This window comes from Carassius auratus, chromosome 12 (genome assembly GCF_003368295.1).
Source record: "Carassius auratus strain Wakin chromosome 12, ASM336829v1, whole genome shotgun sequence".
Taxonomy (NCBI): domain Eukaryota; kingdom Metazoa; phylum Chordata; class Actinopteri; order Cypriniformes; family Cyprinidae; genus Carassius; species Carassius auratus.
Genome location: NC_039254.1, coordinates 9,032,890 through 9,056,519, shown reverse-complemented (window position 1 = coordinate 9,056,519; position 23,630 = coordinate 9,032,890). Strand labels below are relative to the sequence as shown.

General features: G+C 36.3%; 1 protein-coding gene across 4 annotated transcripts in view; it reads right to left on the bottom strand.

Annotated features, from left to right (window-relative positions):
* Positions 1-12,850: 12,850 nt before the first annotated feature.
* The window catches only part of snx29 (sorting nexin 29), a 137,809-nt gene continuing 127,029 nt past the window's right edge, over positions 12,851-23,630 (bottom strand). For all 4 annotated transcript variants that reach the window (XM_026276782.1, XM_026276783.1, XM_026276784.1 and 1 more), the window contains 2 exons: positions 20,385-20,524; positions 12,851-14,096 (listed from right to left, as the gene is read on the bottom strand). In XM_026276782.1, the coding sequence (XP_026132567.1) occupies positions 13,967-14,096; positions 20,385-20,524 (270 nt within the window). In that variant the 3' untranslated portion in view covers positions 12,851-13,966. The remainder of the gene's footprint in view (positions 14,097-20,384; positions 20,525-23,630) is intronic.

Here is a 23,630-nt window from a genome sequence, read left to right as displayed (position 1 = left end):
CATTAAATAACAATAAAAATGATTCTAAACCATTAACGTTACGTTCAACAGTTACTAATGTATTATTAAAATGAAAACTTGTATCTGTTAATATTATTTATTAGACCTGAGATGAAATGAACTAATAATGAACATTTTTATTTGTATCAACTAACATCAACAAAGAGGAATAAATACAGTAACAAATGTCTTGATAGATAGATAGATTGATTGCATTAACTAATGGGTCCTTTTTGTAAACTATTACAAGTTTTTTTTTTAGTCCATATATTTTTCTTCTACCGATGAAATGAGCTCAGCTTCATCTCTTTACCGCTCACATACTCTTGTCTAGAATGCTGCAAACACAGAGAAGCAGAATAATAAACGGAGTGTCTATTTACACTAACTCCGCCCACCAACATGTGATTTTGAGATAGACAATCAACAGTCGTCATCTCCAATGATGCACATGGTGTCGAACTGGGTTCGAATCCACCTTTTGGTAAACTTTTTGTTCCCTTTAAAGAATTTCACATAACATCAGAAAAGCATTTATTTTAGATGAAAATGAAGAATATAATAAAAAAGTTGAAAACAAAGTATCAGGTAGGGTTAGGGTAGGTGTAGGGGAGGGCTTTATTGTCCCGGTAAGGTGGCATCCATTTATTAATTTGAATTAAAATGTACACTCAATAAGTTAATGTTGCATACTGTTTTACAATGTACTACAATACCGAGGTGCAGATAATTGCCAGTATTTGCAATAAGTAGTAAAATTTTAACATAGTGTAAATTGCATCCATTGCAATTTGCACTGTGTAAATAGCATCTAAATGCAAATAGCCGCTGCCAATAATAAAATATCAAAATAAGTTTTATATGAAATATAACCACTCTTGCGAATCACCATAGCAGTCTGTTTCATAATTGAAAAAAGTAAAAAAAAATCATAATATGTAACAAATGTAAATTCTGAGCCTGAGACGGTTGAAGAAACCCCAGAAAGCAGAGGTCAGTTCTACACAATGACCCATTCCCCACATGGCTCAGTGCTTCCACCTTCATTGTCTGTGTCCTACCAAGTCAGCTGTTCTGCTCCATCAGGTGGACATACAACGGCTGTCATTTCTCAGACACATAATTACTTCAAGTCACAAATGGAACGTTCCAGGTGCAAGTGGAATGACATGGTTTCATTCACTGATCTAATGCGCTGCTTCAACAAAAATCATGATGGATGTTGTTTGCTGAATAAAAATTTGTTGCAATAAAAAAAAACTTTCAACCCACCAAACTGTGACCTTGGCCCACTCTGGGCACCCACCCACCATCAAAAACGAGATTATCATGAATTTTACCATTTTAATCACCATCAGTTGGTCATATATTAAAGTTAAACAATCCTTGTACCTCTGAAAACTGTAGATTTAATCATATCTGATTCAATGAGAAGAAGAGCTCTTAACATTCTACCATAATGCACAAAAGGAAATTACCCAAAGGGCGTAATTTTATGATCGCTAAGGTGTTTTTTTGAAACAGGAACAGAGCAGAAGAATCTTACTGAAAATGTTCTGTACTCCATGAAAAACCATCTGAAGAAAGCAGAACATCAAAGCTTGCATTTACACAGAAATGAGAATTATTTGTAATGATCTTATCAGACGTAATAGGCACAAATATCGGTCGGAATAAATAATGGTTTGCATTTACTGACAGTGTCTTATTCATGACTGAGCTTTGAACATATTCTACCAGGGAAATCACGGTATAGCTCTCTACAGCTCAAGAGTGTCACTGCAGTAAATGTATTTTGACCTTTCTGTGACTGCTGATGTCATCTCAGCTGTTGCTATGGTGTGCATCAGCTGTGAAACACACAAAACTCTGATGGTCACCAAACGGTCAGCTTCCTGCTGTATGTTATTGGACTCATTTTCTCCAGAGTAAACGGCACTTTAAAGCTATAGTGCCAAACAAATTACTGCCATACATTTAGTCTGTGCAGAGTGTAATGGTGTACAAGTGATTCTCAGGCTCCATCACTGATTTGTGCTGAAAAACATATTGCTAACATTAATATTATTTTTCCCATATCCATCATCTTTCCCTATGCCCACTCAGATTTTCTTGCTAATGCAACTTGTGTCAAATACTGTGAGGTCAGTCCCCCAAATCCAAGACCATTTGCTGTAAACAGCATTTTGTAATTTATTTGTAATTTTCACATAATTTATTTTTTTTAAATCATGCAACTTATGTTTCTATACAAACAACAAACAAATGTGCAATTATACTATTCCATTTTACCCCATAGTTCAAGTGAGCCCCTTTATAATGTTTTATCTCAACAGGGCATCAATTGACTCAATGGATTATATAGTGTCCCCTCTAGAAATGAAGAGAATTGAAGTGAAGTGCAAAATGAAGGTTGGGATTTTTTCTCTCTGTTCTGTTTCCCCACAATACAATATCTTTGCATCTTTGCATGTACAGCACGGCAGTTGCAAAATGTGGAAGATCGCAAACAGATCAATGTTCTGGACTTGTCTCAAATGGCACACTTGATGTTGACTTGCAGCTGTGATGTGCACTTTTGCAAAGCTTGCACTGATCTTTTTTTTTTTTTTTTGCTGAAGTCATCATAATTGGGTAAACACCTACAGTGGCAAACAGAAAATTGTAATTGCAAATGTAATTTTTATCTTCCTATTTGCTCCAAGTGAAAAGAAATTAAAATAATCCATAATAGTGATTCTATAATTTTTTATGAAAAAAAAAACTATATCAAGAGGTTGATTATGTTGGTCAAAAGATGTCAAATTTACTATCACTCCCTCAGCCACTGCATTACAAACACTCACACATCAGTGTTAACTAGTTTTCTGTAATACTGTAATTCCAAGGAAACCCATACAGTGAAATGTAAGCCCAGATTTTTTAAAGAAAATATCAATTTGCTAGTGTTTATAATGTTACTAACTGTGTAATCATCACTTTGTCAATACACAAAGCAACTGAAATTGACAGTCAGTGATCATACATTTTTGTTACTTATAACTGATACTTTGAAATTTATTTATCCAATTTTGTGTTCCCTTGGTGAGGAAAATATACGTGTGAAATGAAGCCAGTTTAATGCAAATTGTTCTGTGGATGGTGTAACAAAATGTATAGAAGTAAACGGTTTGTCTCAGCGTTTTATACAATATTGTTTCTATCTAAGATTTTCTTCTTTATTTTTGGTGTTTTTGCTTTTGTTTTGATAGGACAGTTGAGTAATGACAGAAAGCAAAGTGGGAGAGAGGAAGAGGGAGGCAGGATTGGGAAAGGTCAACAAGCTGGAACTCGAACTCAGGATGCCCACAGCGCATCGAAGATATATGTAGTAATGCTGCAATTTTCCTAAAAATTTCAAAAACATTTTGGGCAGTTTAAAATATACTTGGAGTAGCGCCTGGCGTGTGTATATAATAGTCTATGAGCTAAAGTCTGAACAGAGGGAGGAGAGACTGTGGTCCTATAGGAGCTGAAGACCTGAAGGCTGAGGTCAACATTTGGGTCAGGACATCCCGATGTGTCTTCCTCATATAGCAGGTCCTCAGCTGGGCTGTGTGTGTAGTCAGGGTGAAATAGATATTATTATTCTCATGGGTGAATCTGAACAGACATTAAGTCTAATCTCTGGAAAAACGCAGATGTGACGATCTTTAACACCTGCGTGATCTGGACTATCCATATGGTGCAGATGCATAGATGTGGCGTATGACCTTACTTATAATGCACCATATGGCTATTTAACTTAATGTGCTCTAAAAAACTCTTAGTAAACTTCAGCTGTAGTTGACTAGAAAATGCGCACTGGAAATAAGAGCTGTTATAATTAACTAAAACTAGAAGTCAAACTAACAACAAACATTTTCATTGCATAAAATAAACATTAAATGAAACACAAAATAAAAAATGTTTAATTTCTGCTAGTTGACAAAAATTACAAAAACTTTCAAAACTGTCAGTTCATCTAACTAATCCATCAATATTCACAAACAAGATTATTATAACTATCAGAAGAAAGCTTTATACTGACGAGGGTTTGATCTTGGAGATTTTGAGGGAAAGAAAAGATGAAGGATCTTTTGGTACAGTCGAGTGTGTACGGAATGTGGATGATTTTGATGAAGTTGTTTATTTCTTTGCTTAGAGGCATTTTGCTGCAAATTATTATTCAGCGGAAATATGGATTTTTTATTTTTGTTGCTTCTGTATGTGTGGCTTGATGATAAACACCGAAACTCATCTGATTTTACATTCTTCACAAACGCCCTCATACAAAAGAAGAATCACAGCATGAGATGTTTCCATGGTGACATACAGTACAGCAGCATGCAGTGTTCAGACTGTATGTGATGCACATACATGCTAGACAGATCCACATCCTATTTATCTTGGAAAATCTGCTAACGTGACATAAAAATGATGCATTATCAAAGCAAACTGTTTGCATTCAAATAAATCTATTATGTCAATGTGTTAATGTCTATATAACACCTTGTGCCTGACAAGAGATGCATTAATGCACTCTAGAGTTCTAAACAGTGAAGTCTTTAAGAGGAGGAACTGAAGGGCTATACAGTATGTATGTAATTGCTCTTTGACATTGCAGGCATGTCAATGAGACAAGCCATGTGCACCACAAAAACAATAAAATGCCACACTCCACAAGGATGTGTTCCTATAGAAAGGATTACACTGAGATCTCACAGGCTCTGGGAAATATCATGCAACCGCAGGGTTCAAGGAAAAAGCAATCATGCACTTACAGGGACTCCAGTCTGTCATCTGCTCGAAACTCTCATCTGCCCAGACACAGGAACAGATCAGAAGCTGTGTAGGGTCTTAACATAAAAATATACACATATATTTACTTGATTTGAGTAAACCATGGTTGATTAAACTTAATATTCAGATGCATTCGCTTGCATAGGCAATCAATTCATTTACTGTTATCCGCACAATACAGACATCTCAAAATAAAACGTGTAATTAAAGTTTCCCTTTAGAGAAAGTATTTGCTACATTACAAGCAACATGATACGTATAATAATAAAAACGAAGGACCTGATTTAAAGTGCATCTGCTTGCATAAGCAATGTTTTATTGTTATCAGATCATACAGACAAGGCAGTAGATATCAAAATACATTTTACAACACAACAGAGCAAATTTATTTGTCCAAAACATAATAATACCACTGTAATTTTGGTACTTAATGTTTGTACAGTGTTTTGATGTGTTTTGCTTGCTGCATGTGCGGGTGGTGAATGTGATGAACAACTTCCATGTTCAGAAGTAATAATTAAGTTTTTAATATTTGAAAAGCCATTATAATTCGAGTAAGTGTGTGTGAGCTGAATTCAGATTGATTCATTGAAAAGAACTGATACAAAATAGTGATGGGACACAAAAAGGTCTGACAGTTATGGAACGACATGAGGGGGAGTAATTAATGACAGCAATTAATGTCATTTTTGGGTGAATTAAATATATATATATATTTTTCGGACGTCTGGTATACTTTAAAACCTATATTCAAATTAGTGAAATCTTCTGATGCTTCTTGTCTCTTGTTTTTTCCTTTGTGTACTATAACTATATTATTATATTATATATATACTACATATAAATAGTGCAGTAGCGTTGACAGAAGATATTTTGGATGAAATCCAAGAACTTTCTGACCCCCCATAGACAACCATGTAACTGAAATGTTCCCAGGCCCAGAAACATAGTAAGAACATTGTTAAAATAGTACATGTGACATCAGTGGATAAACCTTCATTTTCCAGAGACACACATTTTAATTAATTAACTTTTCCTCTTGACCATAGATGGCACAAACTCACATCTCAACACATTTGATGAATGACTACAACTTTCTTAATGTTGTCATATCAACTGAACATTAACATTTGTCAGATTTACTCAGCCTGAACAGCTTCGAGGTTAAAGTAATATCTTTGTTACTTGTGGCAACACTCCTTTCGCTCAGCTCTTCCTTCATTAAACTAGGTTAGGAGAAAGTATTGTAAAATTGAAGACGCTTTTAAGAACACTTTCAACACCCAGAATTCATAACAGTATAGCATTCCTGCCCGTACAGCAGTTATACATTAATACTGTGCCTTTGGTTTCAGGCTATTTCTTCTGGATGACAATCCATTGCCAGGGAATATAGCCTGTGAGAGCTCTTATTACTGTCCCAGCTGTTCTGAACTGATTAGCACAACCTCACACTGCTGCAAAGAACACAGAAAACAGTCTGCTCCAAAAGTGGCAAAACTAACAGTCTGACGTATTGCTACTGTTGACAGAAATCTAAATGTTGGCTTGTCATTGTCATGTTGCACATTGTCACTGGTGTTGCTGTTTTTTTTTAAAGAGTATCTTTTTTAAACTTGCTAAAATATATAAGTCGCACCTGAGCATAAGTCGCATCAGTCCAAAAATACGTCATGACGATGAAAAAAACATATATAAGTTGCATTGGACTATAAGGGCCGTTTCATAGTCAATGCATCTGTACGCATATGCATCCCCGAGGCTACGCATCATTACGCTTTGGCCGCCATTATGCGTTGGTGCTTAGCCAAATGTGTCGTCCTCGTTTTTGATACGCGATGCGCCGATGCACGCAATACTATGCGTTTTCGGTGGGGGTGACATTGCAAGTATTGTACATTAATTCAAGTATATTGTGTTTACAGAAGAAGAAGGTTTGAATACAATGGTGGGCGAAGAGGAAAAATTATGCGAACTTATATGATACATTTATACGATAGTTCATCGCAATTACATTCAAATAAAATAGCGTTGGAAAATGCATGGATTAAGTCTACTAATATCACCCGACTCTACTACCCCCTGTTGCGTGAGCGGTGTATTGCATACACGCATCGCCCGTGACACTTGCATCCACTGTTTAGACTATGAAAGGGAGCGCGTTGCTTGCTCGCGATTCTCGCATTGACTATGTAACGGCCCTAAGTCGCATTCATTTAGAACCAATAACCAAAAGAAAACATTACCGTCTACAGCCGCGAGAGGGCGCTCTATGTCTTCAGTGTAGACTACAGGAGAACTGAGCAGTATAGAGCGCCCTCTCGCGGCTGTAGACGGTAATGTTTTCTCTTAGTTGATTTCTCTAGGTTCATGTCAAATTAATTTTGATAAATAAGTCACACCTGACTATAAGTCGCAGGACCAGCCAAACTCAAGGCCTTCACACTCTGACAACGCCGATCCTCTCTTGAGGGGGACAAAGAGCATCAGATGTATTAAACGATCGGTCCAATCTGTTTTAACAATGTCATGACCCAGTGAAAAACCACATTAATTATTGTACACTTCCTAAATGACCGGACCCTAAATTCTCATCGTTCACACCACCTTATTTCTCATCAGATGTTTGATTTCACTATCAAAGTGGTGCGAGAGAGATGACAGTTTAAAGTGTTCCTGTAAGATTTCTCTGGCATCGCCGATCAGTACTCAGTGCCAAAAAAACATGCTCCTGCTAAGTGGAGGCAGAAATGGTGTGATGCTGTAGAGAGTGAAAAGAAAGTAACTTTTGTTTCATGCGCGTCGAGATAGAAAGAAAGCGAAGAGCAGGGAAGTGTGAGGAATCGCCCGTGGAAATACCACGGTAAATGAGTGTGAAATGTAACACGTTTGTGTGACAATGCATAACTGCAGAGTTGAGGGAACAGAACTTTAGTTGGGCAAAACTTTCAGTTTCTCTGAACTTTTGTCATGAAGACCTTCCTACAGCACAAATCTACGGACCCCTGTGTTGCAAGCCTCGTTTAGCAAGGAAACATCAATCTAAGGGCTGAGGGGAGATAGAAATAGAAAAAAAGTGAACCTCTGTCGACTTGCACATCTTCGTTCATCTGTCCTTTGCCATCAGACCTGACACAACATGTTTGAAGTGCTAGATAAATTAAGTTTACCTCCATTTCTCAGATGAGTTCATACTGACAGCATTCTGGGAGTGTTGGTGGTTGACCTTCTCTGTCATGGTTATATTTCACCGAAAATGTAACATGTTTTAGGACGTGATATGTTTGAGAAAGCCCGAAATGCAATCTTGCTTAAAAAGTAGTTTTGTAAGCTGGCTTTGTAAGTACAACTTTGTAAAATGTAAAAATGTAAGAAATGTAAGAAAATGTAATGTGAGAAAACTCGTTGAACTCTCTCTTCTTCCTGAGAGTTTTAGCTTCCACAATCAGTCACTACTGTATATTTGGTATGATTAAAAAAGTCAGTTATATCATAGCCTAAGTGCACAGCAAAGTGTCTTTTCATGGCCGGAGCGCTTTGATTCAGGAGAAGAAACTGAATAAATAACTCTGTGTACCTGTCAAAACACTTCTAGACCTCCAGAACCGTTGGGTATAAAAGAAAGCATTTGGACAAAGGGGAAAAGTTGTCATACTTTTCACTCCAGTGACTACTTCTCAGGTAAGGTTTATTTTTGAACATCAATTTCTGTATACATAGACAGTCGTAACTACAAAAAAGAATTACAGAACACAAAAAAAAAAAAAAAAAAAATTATTGTTTTGGCCAAAATAAATTGCATTTCATGATTTGCCTCTTCTTGACATTTATGAATAGATTACTCCTTGACTGTAGCCTACATTTTTAAAAATAAAGGGAAAATGTTCCATGGATGGAAGACAATCTTGATTGAACCACCGATGCCATTAAAATATTTATTTTATTTTATAGAGTGTATGTCATTGTTGTTTTAAAGTGTTCATTTGTTACCCAAAAATGATAGCAAACAATGATATTTAAATTTTAGTTCATAGGACATAATTCACAAAAGAATAATAATAATAATAATAACTACACTTCTGTAATGGCATCCACGAAGATGCAAAAAAAAAAACAACAACATGGTCTATTGACTCAAAATCTTAAAGTTACAGAGATTCAATCCTTCTTCAATGTGACAACTAGTCTTGGTTTCCCATATTTAAGATCATGTGAGGCTGGCATAAAAAGGGCAAACTTAGTGATTTGGAGGCCCTATGAAACCTATGCCTAACCCCTTGTTTTGCTTGCTTTCTACCTCTTTCATAGGTTATAGCTATAACTAGTTTATATACATTTTCACAACTTAAATAAGTCAATCTGATGCTGTTATTAGGCAACCTTATTTCCTTTAAAAAAAATAATTCAAATGTAATAAAAAGTATCCCATGCAACTAGTTCCATATCGCAGGTGTTCTTAAGGCATATGGTAGTAAGATTTTCTGAGAAACAAATTTGAAAATGTAATCTCTTATTAAGAGAAAACCTCTGTCATCGCATTCATATGTTCGCGCCGGTGCACCAAGAAAAAAGCACACAGCGAGCGAGTCATTTTGAAATATCAAAACAAATACGATTATTTCTTCTCTGAGGTTTACATGTCCGTTCTGAGAAAGTCAGTATTAAACAGCCTAGAAAGTATACACATTGTTATTAAGAAGAAGATTCGAAAGCTTGCAGAACTCAGCAACTTACAAAAACTTGGCATTTCAAGTGGTGAGTGAATATAACACAAATACACACTGAAGTGTGCCAAATATGTTTCGCCAATGAATGGAAGCAAATGCTGTCATAACTTATCTCCATATCATTTTGTTCTCAGCATACACGATAACTTAGAGCTCACTGTCTAGATCTATGCTGGAGAATGCACTTCATGTAGTAGACACAGCAGGCTTGCTTTCCATCCCTAAGTACCTGTTCTTTGTTGTTGAGTGTTTTTGTGTCTCGCTAAGACTTGTACACCCTAGATTAGCATAATCACAATAATTGAATCATAATTACATTTGGAATAAACACAAAGCCTCCATGCAAAACAGCATAAAGAGTGTTTCTAATGGGGCCAATCTTCTCATGCTGCTACCTCTGGTTTCCGTTCTGAATCTTGATAGGCTTGTTGGAATGGAACTCGATTGGGATGTTAGGAGACTGATGTTGTTTGCGTTCCTCAGATAAAATGACACATACTGTGCCATGTTTTCTTATACGCAAGACCCTTCCCTCTTACCTTGCTCCCAGATGGGGCAGCTATGATGTCCCCTCCCAGCATTTCCATCAATGCAAACGGAGCCAACAGCAACAGATGATCCCAAAGCAAAGCTGAATTACCATCTAAATCTGGCTTGTCTTCCAGCTCCAACTGTTTATGGAAGCGACACATGTTGTATTTAAAACCTGTCGGCTGCTTCTGCTCATTAAGCATTCGATTTGGAATTGGGTGTGAAGTTTGCGGCTGGTTGGTGATTAACAGCATGATTCCTCCTGTTTTATCGACTGTTACACTTATGTGTCCATAGAGGGTGGATCCAGTGTTCATTTTTAATATTATTTTGGTTTATATTTATCTTTTGACATATTTGTCTTTAGTCAGTTTTACTCTGAACAATATGGCATCTAATTTTACATGGAACGTGCAATCTTATATTAACTGTGTTGTGAACACTTCATCTCCTAAAATAATTTTACAATAAATATTGTATTTTCATAATATATTATGAATTATTTTTGTCAATTATTTACAGTCCATTTTTTGTGCATTGTTTTGAAAAAAAAACACGTATTGCATATTTTGTGTTTATTAAGTTTACTTGCACATAAATTTTGTCAGTTGACGTTATTGGCTATAACTGGATTATATAAAATAATCAGATTCTTTCTAGATTTTTCTTTAAAAAATTACACTGTTAATATCTTGTGGCAGTATTTTGTCATCATTTTCATTTACAGTACAATTTAAATGAAATTGATTATCATCACAATTGCATATTTCAAAGTCTCATTAAAAGAAACTAATATTTGTCAGTAATTTGTTGATCTTGAAGGTCATTCAGGTTGAAAGTAAAAGTACACTTATGAATGTTCTGACTGCACAGATAAAAAATAAATAAAATAAATGTAACACTTCAGAAAACTTAGAATAAGGTCTTTAAATGAAGCAAAATAAAAAAAGTATAATTTCTTTAAACATCAGTTTCTTAAGATATTTAGTTCAAAATACCAGTTTTGAGATGCAAATCAATTATATGAAAAGAAAAGAGGGAAAGAGAAGAAGAAATGGCTGCTGTTTTTGAATTACAACTAAAATACTAAGGACTGTTTATACAACAGCCTCGATTTAACTAAGGTCACTGCGCTCTGCAGAGAAATTCATGGAAATCATATTCAGCTGAACAATAAATGTTAGGAATGTATCACATGAATAAAACAGCTTATTTAAATGTAACACAACTACGCAGAAGTGCTAAAGGTAAGTACTTTAATGTTTAGCTCACAGAATGACTACACTCTGTAATGCAGATTTGACACTGACTTTATAGTGCTTCCTGTACTGTGAAATAGTGTTTTGGGGTTTTAAATGTTGCCAGGCTATGACCAGAAGCACAAGTAACATTATTTAAATGATCATCCAAGTGGAAGTGCACAGGTTGTCTGGCCTGTATTCAGGGTTTCGAGTCAAATGCTTGCGTTCTCTAAAACTGTTTTGTATGTTGATTTCAAGACTGTCTTCAAATGTCTTAAAAGCCTAATTTTCCATATAGTGTTGACATCATACCCCACTGTTGGTCAAGGTGTGAAAACGGTTGATTTTATACATTTTTGTGTAGCCAACTCATTAACTGTAAACAGTATAATGACTAGCCCAGATGTCCCTACTATTACATTCAGTTGTATTATATGAATATTTAACTCTGATATTCCTCAAAAATTCTGGTTTGCTTCTTACAGGATTATTGTGATGCTTTCATCTACTCTTAATTTTGACGGCACCCATTCACTAACTGCATGCTACATTTCTAAATCTGTTCTAATGGAAAACAAATCTACATCTTGGATGGCCTGAAGGTGAATATATTTTCAGTAAATTTTCTTTTTTGGGTGAACTATCCCTTAAACTCAAAGTACTTATATTATATTCTGTTTTGTTTTTGCAAACGTTATATATTTTAAAGAATGTAAGATTAAAGTCTAAATATTACTTGCATTGATAAAATGTTCAAAATATGAATACACTGTTCTGTTTGCATACTGACCTGTGATTGGACACTCCTTTCTCGCATGATAACTGCTAACCTACGATGCAGCATTTATTTACACAGAATCAAAGCCGAAAAACGCACTTCAAATGTTAAAGGTATAGTTCACCCAAAAATGAAACATTCTGTCATCATTTACTAACCCTCAAGTTGTTACAAACCTGTATGATTTAGTTTTTTTTTCTGTTGAATAGGCTACAAAAGAAGACATTTTGAAGAATACTGGGAAACAAACAGATGACGGCAGCCTGTGACTTCCATATTATGGAAAAAGTACTATGGAAGTCAATGGCTACCAGAAGTTTTTTGGTTACCCACATTCGTCAAAATATCTTCTTTTTTGTTCAGCAGAAGAAAGGAACTCACACAGGTTTATAAAAGCTTGAAGATGATAAAATTATGAACATTTTCAGTATCTGGTGAACTATCCCCTACTATTCTTTTCACGCCTTTCAAAGACCATTTTTAATTTGTTGGAATAAAAATCACATGTGACAGACACTTTGTATCACTCAAGGTGACAGAAAGGACCAACAATTAGAGACAACCCATTCATCTCTCAGTGACCTGGAGGTGTTGTGTCAAATTCTCCTGATTTTGTTTCATGTTACCATGGCAACGCAGCTCACAAGCTCAAAATCTGCCATTGTTGACCATTTCTAATATGGACTGCAAAAGCAGTCATGTGTCATTGTACAAATCTCCAGTTACCTTACAAATCTGACACAAAACAGATTGTGTGTTGTTACTTGTATTTAATCATGTGTTCATTAAGCTCATGTACTCTTAAGGCTGCAAAACAGCTGCTTCCTGTCGCATTTGGGACAGAAAGGTATTCTGTTTAAGAAAAATCATCATATACAGTTGCTTACTAGTACAAAAGGTTGCAAACAGACATGTACGCAAAGCACATAAAAGATCTGCTACTGTATGCGTTACAGCTGAACAGAATCTGATGGCAATTCTACATCACATTCAATTTGATAGAGAAACATTTATTTATTTAAACACACAATGGTTCCTCTCTATGATCTCTGTACACATTATAACATGTTAAAACCATAAATACTATGTATTAGTAATGAATCCGAATAATCAATGTGCTTATTGTTAAAATAGGGCAAAATGATCTCTCACTCGCTCATTCAGTGGAGGTTCCCCTGCTACAAAATTCTCTTCTGTTCAGTCCACACAATACGATACGCCCCATCTTTCTGTGTAACAGTACTCTCGAGGTCATACAGGATAATGGCAGCCCCGGAAATTTCCAATGAAAGGTTTTCAGGGACAGACGACAAGGGCTCTGGAGCACGAGAGCCCAGACTTGACTAATGCTTTTATTCTGACCAGACTTTCATCTAAAATCTGAAAACCTTTGGGGATTTACTGTGCACAGGAAGGTGGAAAGTGATTGTTTTGTATATATATTATAAGTGCAGTCATAATACGATTACATCTAACTTTGTGCCTCATACATAACAGATCATGATAACAAAATGTATACAAACAGAAAAATAAAATTGAGTCCCATGTGTCGCAGTCAAGTAATATGATGTGGAAATTATTTCCAGACAATGGCACCATTCTTATCTTGGTCTCATAAAAGTTTTATGTCACTGTTTTAAGTCAAAATGACATTCTGGCTTTTCCAAAAAACAACATCTGTTATAAATCATTAGGCACAATAGTAACTGAAAAGGTTCTGCCGCTAATGCAATACACATTTTCGTGCAGTTTTTGTTCATCGTTTCAAGACCCAGCTAGTCTCCAGCATTGTCGGTATGTACATCCATAATAGAAGAGAAGATCCTTGGCTCGATACGCTGAAGAGTTTTGAAGATTATGCTGAGAGGTTATAGGTCACCGCTCTGGGGTTCAGGGTTCCGGGCTTCGCGGCCAGAGTTGCGGCCTAGTCTGGTGAAGCGGCTGGAAGCTTTGGATCGGGCAGTTTTGGCTCCATTCTCATTAGCCGTCGGGATATCCCTGTTAGAGAACAAACGGAAACATCAGTAAACCCCCTGGGTGCTTTGCTCTTTCTTCTCCTGCCTAACTCCAGGTGTTCAGTTGTTTTGTAATACCTTCAGAAAACAGATAGTTCCCACAAGGCGCCTAAATGCTTAAACGGAGCAGGAAACCATGTTCCATGTGCATTTACAATAACTAAACGCTCCATGTCAGAGTCCCCACTGTAGGTAAATAAACAATGAAACAAGCTCTTCACATTAACATTCTTTCTTTACATCCTCATGGGCTACACACTGACATAACCTGTAACTCAAGGCTAACAAACTGAAATTGAAAGATGGCTGTGAGTTGAGCACCGAGGCTGATTGTGTGTGTCAGAGACAGTGTGTGAGTCCTGAGGGAGGGCTGTATTGACATCAGCTGCAGTCGAGGATTAGATGCTATACATACACAGCTGCGGCTCACCGTACAGAGTCAACTTCAGCTTGGATATCATGATAACTATGTCACTCATGATCTCGAGGAGTCTACGAGCCAGTGGCAGTCCTGGCTCACATGGTGCCTGCTCCCAAACTACATATAAAAGTAAAAAAACAATGCAAATAATGTACTGCACAAACTGCGCCATATGCCTCTGTCTGCTATAAAATAAGATAAATGATTGACTTAAAAGAACTAAAGATAACACAATACAATGAAATACACAATTAGAATATTCAAAATAAAATATAATGTCGGTGCCACTAGCATTGTGTGCGATTGTGTTACTGGTGCCCCAAGTTCGAAACCTTTGCCTATCCCGCCCCCATCGTTATCCCAAACCCAGACTCATTTCGAAAGCATAAGCCTACCCAATAGTGTTAACAAATGCAAAAGTACTAAAAACAACAACAACAAAAAAAAAAAAAAAAAAAAAAACAATGCATTGGTTGATGTAGTTATGCTATTTAAATTCCTTATGCGGATTGGAGCTGTTTTGTTGAACTCTAGTTTCACAGGAGCTCTTCTACACTCAAGTGCAATGCCGTATCGTGTCATACCGTATTAAGCTACCAAGCAAACCTGCTGAATTAGAATATGAACATGAAGCTGTATATGTGACGAAAATTTTCAAAAGTAAGTTTTCAAATCTCGTAGCATGTTAAAATGGTTTTGAATTCATAACATAATATTCCTCAATAAATTATGTGAACATTAGGTATAATTAATTCAAACTGTGGAACTGCAAATCACATTTTGTGTGAAAACGAATAAAAGTTTCCTGCCTTTAGTGTTCCTTTCAACTGGAAACTGCAGCAATTCATGTGTATAGGTACGTTTTTTGAGTTTCGCAGAAATGTAGGCAGAGGCACATATTTCCATTGAGCCCATGTTGTCTATCACACTTTGGTTCCTGTCAGTCAAAGGCAAAAAATAAAAAAATAAAAATAACAGAGACACTACAGAGGTTGTTGGACATTAAACATCATAACTAGTGGTCAACCGATATATCGTCAGGGCCGATATATTGGCCGATATTTAGCATTTTTCAAATATCAGCTTTGGCCGATAAGTTTTCTGCTTGGCCGATGTGTTCGAGGCAGGACATTTATTTTGACAGCGCTGAGAGTGGCACTGCCTGAGCGTACACAGCTCACATTCTCCCTCTTGTTCGCTGTCTCCATTAACAGTTCTGTCTAATACGGATAGAAGGCTGTCTAATAATCAGATAAAAATATTAAAAAACAAAGGAATTAATCTATATAAAAAGTATTATAACAATTGCGTTTATATTATTGGTTATAGAAAACAAACATTATAATACGTTCTCGTTTGCCGTCAGCATTAAGAAAATACGCATTTATATCATTTAAACAAATCTTTAAATGGCTAATGGACATTTAATTTCACAAACCTTGCAAACTTAGTCGAATTCAGCTGTGAGATCTGAAGTGTGCAGTTTTATCCAGCATGATCACGTGTTCTCTGTGTGGCGGTCGGTCCATGTGAAATGAATGCTTCAAACTTTAAATTTGTGATTTCAAATTATGCTGCGCTTTATGCATCTGCCCACTATCATATTCATGTAATTTTCTGTGTGCTGTATGTAAATTGAGTGGTACCCTGGCTTTATTTGAAAAATATGATTCCCAATGCACAAAAACTTCCCAGAATACTGAGTGCCCTGTTGGTTGCAGTGTTGACTTTCTTTTTTAAATATATTTTTATTAAATATTTATTTATTTGTGAAAAAGCATTTTTATCTAAAGTATAAATGTGTATTTTACACGTTTATTTTTTAATCCATTGTCAAATTATTTCAAAATCCTTAAATATAAAAATAAATAAATAATAATTAACACAGTCTGCTTGAACATAAGTTTTCATGTCAAAATGGAACAAGTTAATGAATAACTTAATTGTAGTCAACAAGAGTCAGAGCAAACAGAGCATAAATAATGAGTATAAAATTAAATTAAAAAACATCTAATTGTGTCTAAATGTGTAATCAAATTAAATCCAATTTTAGAAATCCACAGAAAATGCACATTTTTGTCCTGAAAATGAAGGTGCATCAGATTTTTAAAAAGTTATTGCTCTGTGCTGTGGTTCCATACTTCTACAATGTCGGCACTCTCCTTACACAAGCATAAAACACAATATCACTGTGTGAATTTGATTGGATACAGTCACACTCATCCTATCCCACAAGGCATCACATTTTATGAACAATTTACACTGAAATCTTTGGTTCACGTAGAGAGGAAACCATGAACTTAATTTTCAGTCCTCAAAAAAGACCAAAAACAACAGTTTCAAAGCACTTTTGTGAGGGTATGACGAAACAGCCACTTATGAAGCCATTGGTCTGAGAGCAGGCTAATCTAGCTGTACTGATTACATAGAACTAATAACTTTTAAGAGGTTTCAAAGGAAATTCGATTTGAACAGTAAGCCAGAAGTGTGGTTATGCAACACACAACATACCAAGATCGGCTTCTCCTCTGCTGTATTGCTGCTGTCAGATCAGCATAGAGCTGAGAGAGAAAAGAGGAGAGCTGGGCGAAGGGAAAGAGCGAGGGAGACAGCTAAAAAAAAAGAAAAAAAAAAGGGAAGAATGAAGTGTTGAGCAGCTTTCAATCAGTCTGGAGCAGCAGGGAAGAAGCTGGAAGCAAGTAAGTGGGGTGCTGCGATGCCCCCCACCAGTTAATCTATCCATCTCTTCATCTATCCATCCTCAGCTCTTCACAAAGCAACACACACACACACACTCACACAGATACCATTGAATGTGTCCATGCGGCAGGAGGCTGATCTGCAATCTAAACAGTAGCCTCTGAAAGAGCATCCTAATGTTACATAACCTCTAAGAAAAGAGATTCAAGTCTTCATTTAGCCGTGGAACAAGCCCTCCTTATCTGTCTATCCCCTGCACCTCTGCTGGAGAGGCTTTTTGTTGTGGATTTAGGTGGTACCATCTATATGAAGCACATTTTTAAATGGCTCTGCCACATTGAAACCGAGTCAAGCCTTACTGGATTTGTCCCCTCTCATTTTTAAAAAACACCAGGATAGTCAATAGTCCGTGGGTGATACTAGAAGCATCATGCCCAATCATGATTAGATTTAGATTTTTGGGCCAAGTGTATTTTAAACTAAACAAAACAATATATAATAATAATCTATCTAAAAATATGATATATGCATATATATAATTTGTGTGTATATATATATATATATATATATATATATATATATACACACACATTAGTACTGTCGCAATTAATCAGAAGCAAAATAAAAGTTTTTGTTTACACAATATATATGTGTGTGTTTACGGTGTATATTTATATAAATAACACACATGCATGTATATATAAGGAATATATATATATATATATATATATATATATATATATATATATATAAAATATAAATACTGTATATTCATGTAAATGCACATCAGTATTTTCCAAATATAAACTGTACGTGTGAGTATTTATATATACATAATACATATACACAGCACACACATATATTATGTAAACTGATTGCATGCAATCTGAATTACGAGTTCCATGTAAGCACTTTTAATTAGATTAAATATTACATTTTAAAATACTCGTAATCAGACTAGATGTACTTTTCTGTTGATTACATGATTACATATCATTCAAAGTTCTTTTGAACTTTCTCATTAATGAATGCTGAATTATGTCAGTGCCACTGCTCTTTGAAGCAGCGCTGCACCGTGAAGATGTATAGACCTCAAGTGTCTTCCATTTCAAAGCAGAAGTCTATCAAAGTCTGAAAACGCTTTTTGTTCCACTTTTAAAAGACCTTCGTCATTCCCACTCAAAACTGACAGTGACAGTCAGGAGATGCCAGGAACGGGCACACAAGAGCGGTTTTAACATGAAAGGATTCCCTCGTTGGCAAAGCGAGCTCACTATAGCCTCTGTGTGACAGCTTTCCACTCTGTCTGTTTGCCAGGAGGCGGCTTTATTGGCATGGAATGGATATGTAATCACCAATGTGTTTAATGTGACTGTGAGCAGCTACTCCAGGTCTGAGAACGTCTTTCAGAGCACAAGAACAGTACTGTTAATCACATAAATCACAACTGGCAAAATTATAGAGAATAAACACAGTTCCTAGACGGCACATTCAGAAACACAAACACTCAACTGATGAACGGTGAACTGTATCCAGCCCACATTAAGATCGGAATCAAGGACTCTGGGAGCCCTGGAAAGAGTGCTTTTGTGATATATTCACGAAACATCACTGCCTAATCATACATCACATTCAGATCTCTGCCCAGCTAAAAACAGCTGGACTCATCTGTCCTTAGCACTCAAATTATCTCCAGTCATGCCAAGCAAAGAGCCATTATCATCTCACAATGTGCCAAGGGTCTCTTTTAATTAAATCAGATTTGATGGTAAAATTTTTTTTTACTATTATTATTAATTTCCTGTTTGAAAAACGTGTCATGCTGCTAGACCCAGCGCTAAACAATAAACCAATGAGATGCAGTGTGTGAAATGAAGTCTGACCTGATAAATCAATGAGCCAATCAGGACAGACAATTGGCCAGTAAAATGGAGGATGTGAGCAGTCCTGTAAGCAAATCAAAATTCCTGTAAAGGAAGAGCTGTGAGATGATTGGTGACGCATTTGTTTTGTGTAAAATGCGCAGAGTGGGATTTCAGCAAAGAAACCTGTGGCATATTAACTAACCGTCGTAATGTAGCTTAACCAGGTGTTGAAAAAGTGCCTTGGGTCTTTAAATAAGTCACTGTCATTCTTTTCAGTAAAAACACACCTGTCATATGTAAATCAGGCTTTAAGTTTGTAAAAGTGAGTGCTATTTACTTGCCGTAATTAATGTTGTGCAATTACTGCCCACGGAAAGCAGGCTGTAAATTGGGTTTATTAAAAAGTAAAGTTTGTGTAGGCCTACATTTTCTACTCAACATAGCAGTATTAATTCATCAAATGATGATCAAATAATGGAGAACAGTATTATAATGGGGCATATATCCAGACAGCGTTCAGTCGAGCATACTTTTCTGCATTTTAAAAAGCCAATCCTAATTGTGGAGGGATACTGGTATATTCCTACTAAAAGCAGTGGTTCTCAAACCTAATTTTAAGTGCAATTTCTAGACCTGAAAAAGAAATCTAAATCAATAAAATAAAACTCCATGGGCATTGTTTTTTTTTTATAATGAACAGTCATGCCAAGTTCTGAAATATTTTACTGGGTATTAAATGAGTAAAAATATAGATTTTAAAATAATTTACCCTTATCTAGTAACTCAAAAACAAGTGGAAAGGTGCTCTAAATTCACTGTTTAAAAATAGTGGGAACCCTGAAAAACATTCAACTCTTAAAATTCTTACATTTGTTTACAGAAACAAAGAAAGTCTGGCCTTAAAATGTTGTTGTGGACAATTGTGTTGAGAAACTGTGAATTTTAACAGCCAAAGTGCGTTCAATACAAACTTTTAACAGCTTTGTTTGCTTAATTCCTTTGGTGAATTATGTAGCCCAAATGGTAAAGTGTGAATGTGGCACTCTAAGTAGATGCAATTCATTCTTTGTGAATTCCCCTTTGTGTCTCATTTCTTTATTCAGCATGCATTTGTGGCATTTGAAAGTTTGATTGCATTGGCCTACTTGAGTGACAACTCAAAATGGCATGTATCATCCACTGAGGCACTAAAATACAGTGTCATATAAGGTTCATTGAGCTGAATTTCATACAGTTGATTATAATTGCATGTGAATTATTGTGTCAGTGTTGTGTATGTACTCACTGGCAGAAAGGCAGTAACTGCAGTAAAGTCTCCTTTGTGGGCTGGGCAGTGAATTCAGGCAGTGTCTGGATCAGTTTATTCATCACCATACGCAGGTATGACTGCAGCTGTTTCCTCCTCTCCTCTACAAACTTGGCATCCTAAAAATAGATACAAATACTTAGTTCAAATGTCCTTAAGGGATAGTTCAACTAGAAATGAAAAGTGCCATTGTTCACTTCCCCTCATGTCATTCTAACCCTTGTGAAAAACATTAACATTAATAATGAAATTAAAAGCCACTTAAGTACACATATACAGATGGTCGGTCAGTCTGTCTGTCTGTCTATCTATCTATCGAGAGTAGTACATAAATATATAGCAGCATGAAAACTCTGCTGAATGTCTCCTTTTGTGTTCCATATGAAAGTGAAAAGGTAAGTATGATTATTTAGTTCTTCCAAACAAAATCCTTCAAAAAACCTGTTTCATCAGGACTTGCTTTGAATTTAGAGCATCAAAACATCAGCATCACGACTCAAGCTGATGGATAACCAGATCAAAGTCAGTGCTGTGGCGGGGGTGACATCAAAAGCAAATGAGATAGAACAAGGGACAGCGGGAGAACGATTGAAATGTTATTAATGGCCCCTTGATGGCTGATTAATTGGCCCTCCAGTTCTTGCATCTGTACGCGTGTGTGCATATGACATGAGTCAAGTCTCACGTGCTGAGGGGAAATGGACTACTCTAAATGCTCCGACGTCACCCACTTCATCAGAGGGCAATGGCTCAATCACCCAGCAATAATAAAGACTGTTAGGAAATGAGTGTTTGTGTGCCATCTAAACCACTGTCACCCCGCATTTCAGCATTAGTGTGTCATTGGGGCTTGAAGCTCTAATAGTGATCTATCTCCAACAGGCATGAAAAGGCATAAAAGTTGATTATGATATGGGATATGTGGAGGAGATCACTGCTGTCAGATTAGCTTACCCATGAGGGCTATGCCTGCCAGGGCTAATTTAATGCTTCAGCCCACGTCATCTCAGAACTCTCTTTAAAGGTTAGAACCATGACACAAAGTACAAATATTTGCTCTTTGAGCACTTTACAACAATACCATCAAGTGATATTCATTATTAAGTATATCTGGAGGTCTTCAAACACCTTAATCAAGAAGGAGACGAAGCAGAGATCCCGTTTCACATTATAAAAAAATTAAGAGTTGCATTTTAAGCCTGGCCTATAAAAACATAAAGATATAAATATATGTATTTGCATACATTGTTATTATGCTTACATTGCAATAAAAATGTAAGGTTAATTGTAAGATTTGTTTGTTTTCGAAAAATGCATCAAGGATGCATTTATTTGATTAAAAATGCAGTAAAAACAGTTTGAATTTGTGAAATATTATTACAAAAAAAAATGTATGCCTTATTAGTGTATTAAAAGTGTAATTTATTCTTGCAATGACAAAAGTGAACATTCATCAGTCGTTACTCTAGTCTTCAAAGTCATATGATCCTTTAGAAATCTATTTAATATGCTTATTTGGTGCTCAAGAAACATTTCTTATTATTATCAATATAAAAAAGAGAGAGAGGTAAACAACATAGCTGCTACTTAATATTTTTTGGAAAAACCATGATACATTTTTAAGATTATTTAATGAATATAACAATTTTCTAACATCTTTTGTAACATTTAAAGTATTTTGTGTTTATTAATTAATGTAGAAAACTACATCTAATAACATAAACTTGCATAAATATGATATGATAGAAATATTGATATGACATAGAAAAGAAACCGAAAGCCTTTGTTATTCTTAGGAAAAGGCTTATTTCTAACACTTTCCTAGTTTGAGGATGTATTATGCTACTAATTGGATTCTATCAGGATAACAAGATACTAAAACACCTTTTCACTGAGGGACCATTAAGGGCCAAACAGCTTGATAAACAAGCCAAGCATGTGCACACACAGCAAGTGCATCTAATAACTGATGTTTTAAGCTGTTTATGCGTGCAGCTTGAGTAGGACTTTCAAACAATCTGTTAGCACAAACACTCGCCTGCAATTCACACAAACAACTCGTGACAAAACCAACAAAGCACTTTGCGATCTCTTAAGAGAACCAGAGTGTTTCTCTGCAAATTATTTTCTCAGGCTTCTGTCTTTGGGCCAGTTTTGTTTCTTTCCTTAAACGACAGGCTCCTCTCCAAATTCCTCAAAACACAGTTCTGCTGATTGTCTGTGTTTGACAGCGACAGGCAGTGAGATAGAGTAAAATCACTGCCAGACGCTGCCATTATAGCCAATAAAGACTTGCTGGAGACTTGCTCCATCTTCACAAGCTATTGTCTGGACTAGGAGATGGCTTTTAGCCAGCCTGTGCTGCACAGGGAGTTGTGTTTGTGTTCGCTTTTGTCCGATCACACGTGCAGCATGTATGGACACGTGTGCAGATTTGAATGAAGGAGACACATCGTCAAAATGACAAAGTGTGAGGGTGATTCAAGCTGGTACAGTGAAGCACAGCACAAGTCATCACAGTCTCTCTGAGAATTAAACAGTTATGACTGAAAGAGGTGATTTATCATGCTGACCGTCCCACTGAAGGTTGCTGTAAAGTGGTTGTATGTTGCTTTTCGAATGGGGAAATAACCTCATTCATCCTACAAATAAAATCTGATGGTACTTATTTACCAGTTTATTTCCGCTCTGCCTGCAACTGTGTGACAAATTGGATTTACTGTACAAAACCACATTTAGCTAATCAATCATTTTAGACATATCTGCAGTAACTAATCAGGTGTGATGTGAGACGTTATTTACAATTATGCATTTGCCTGAAGGTTTTATCCAAAATGACTTACAGAGGATTTAGGATACAATCCTGTGAATCATGTTACAAAATGTCTCTGGTTACTTTCGTAACCTAGGTTTTCTGAGACGGGAACGAGACATGTCGTTAACACCTTGGGGACTCCCTTCTTTCCTAACTTACCTGAAATCTTATTGCACTACGCCAGTGAAGTTGCAACTCTCACTGGCCAATGCCAGCCAAGACGGTGAACAGGGGCGGGGCCCCCGCCACCATAAAATGCGCCTTATTAGTGGCATAAGCTCAGAATTTTTCAGACTGAACCAATAGCACAGCAGACGCGAGCAGTGAACACGGCGGCCTACGTCATGTCTTGTTCCTGTCTCTCAGGGAACCGAGGTTACGTCAGTAAACGGATATGTCCCCCCTCGAGA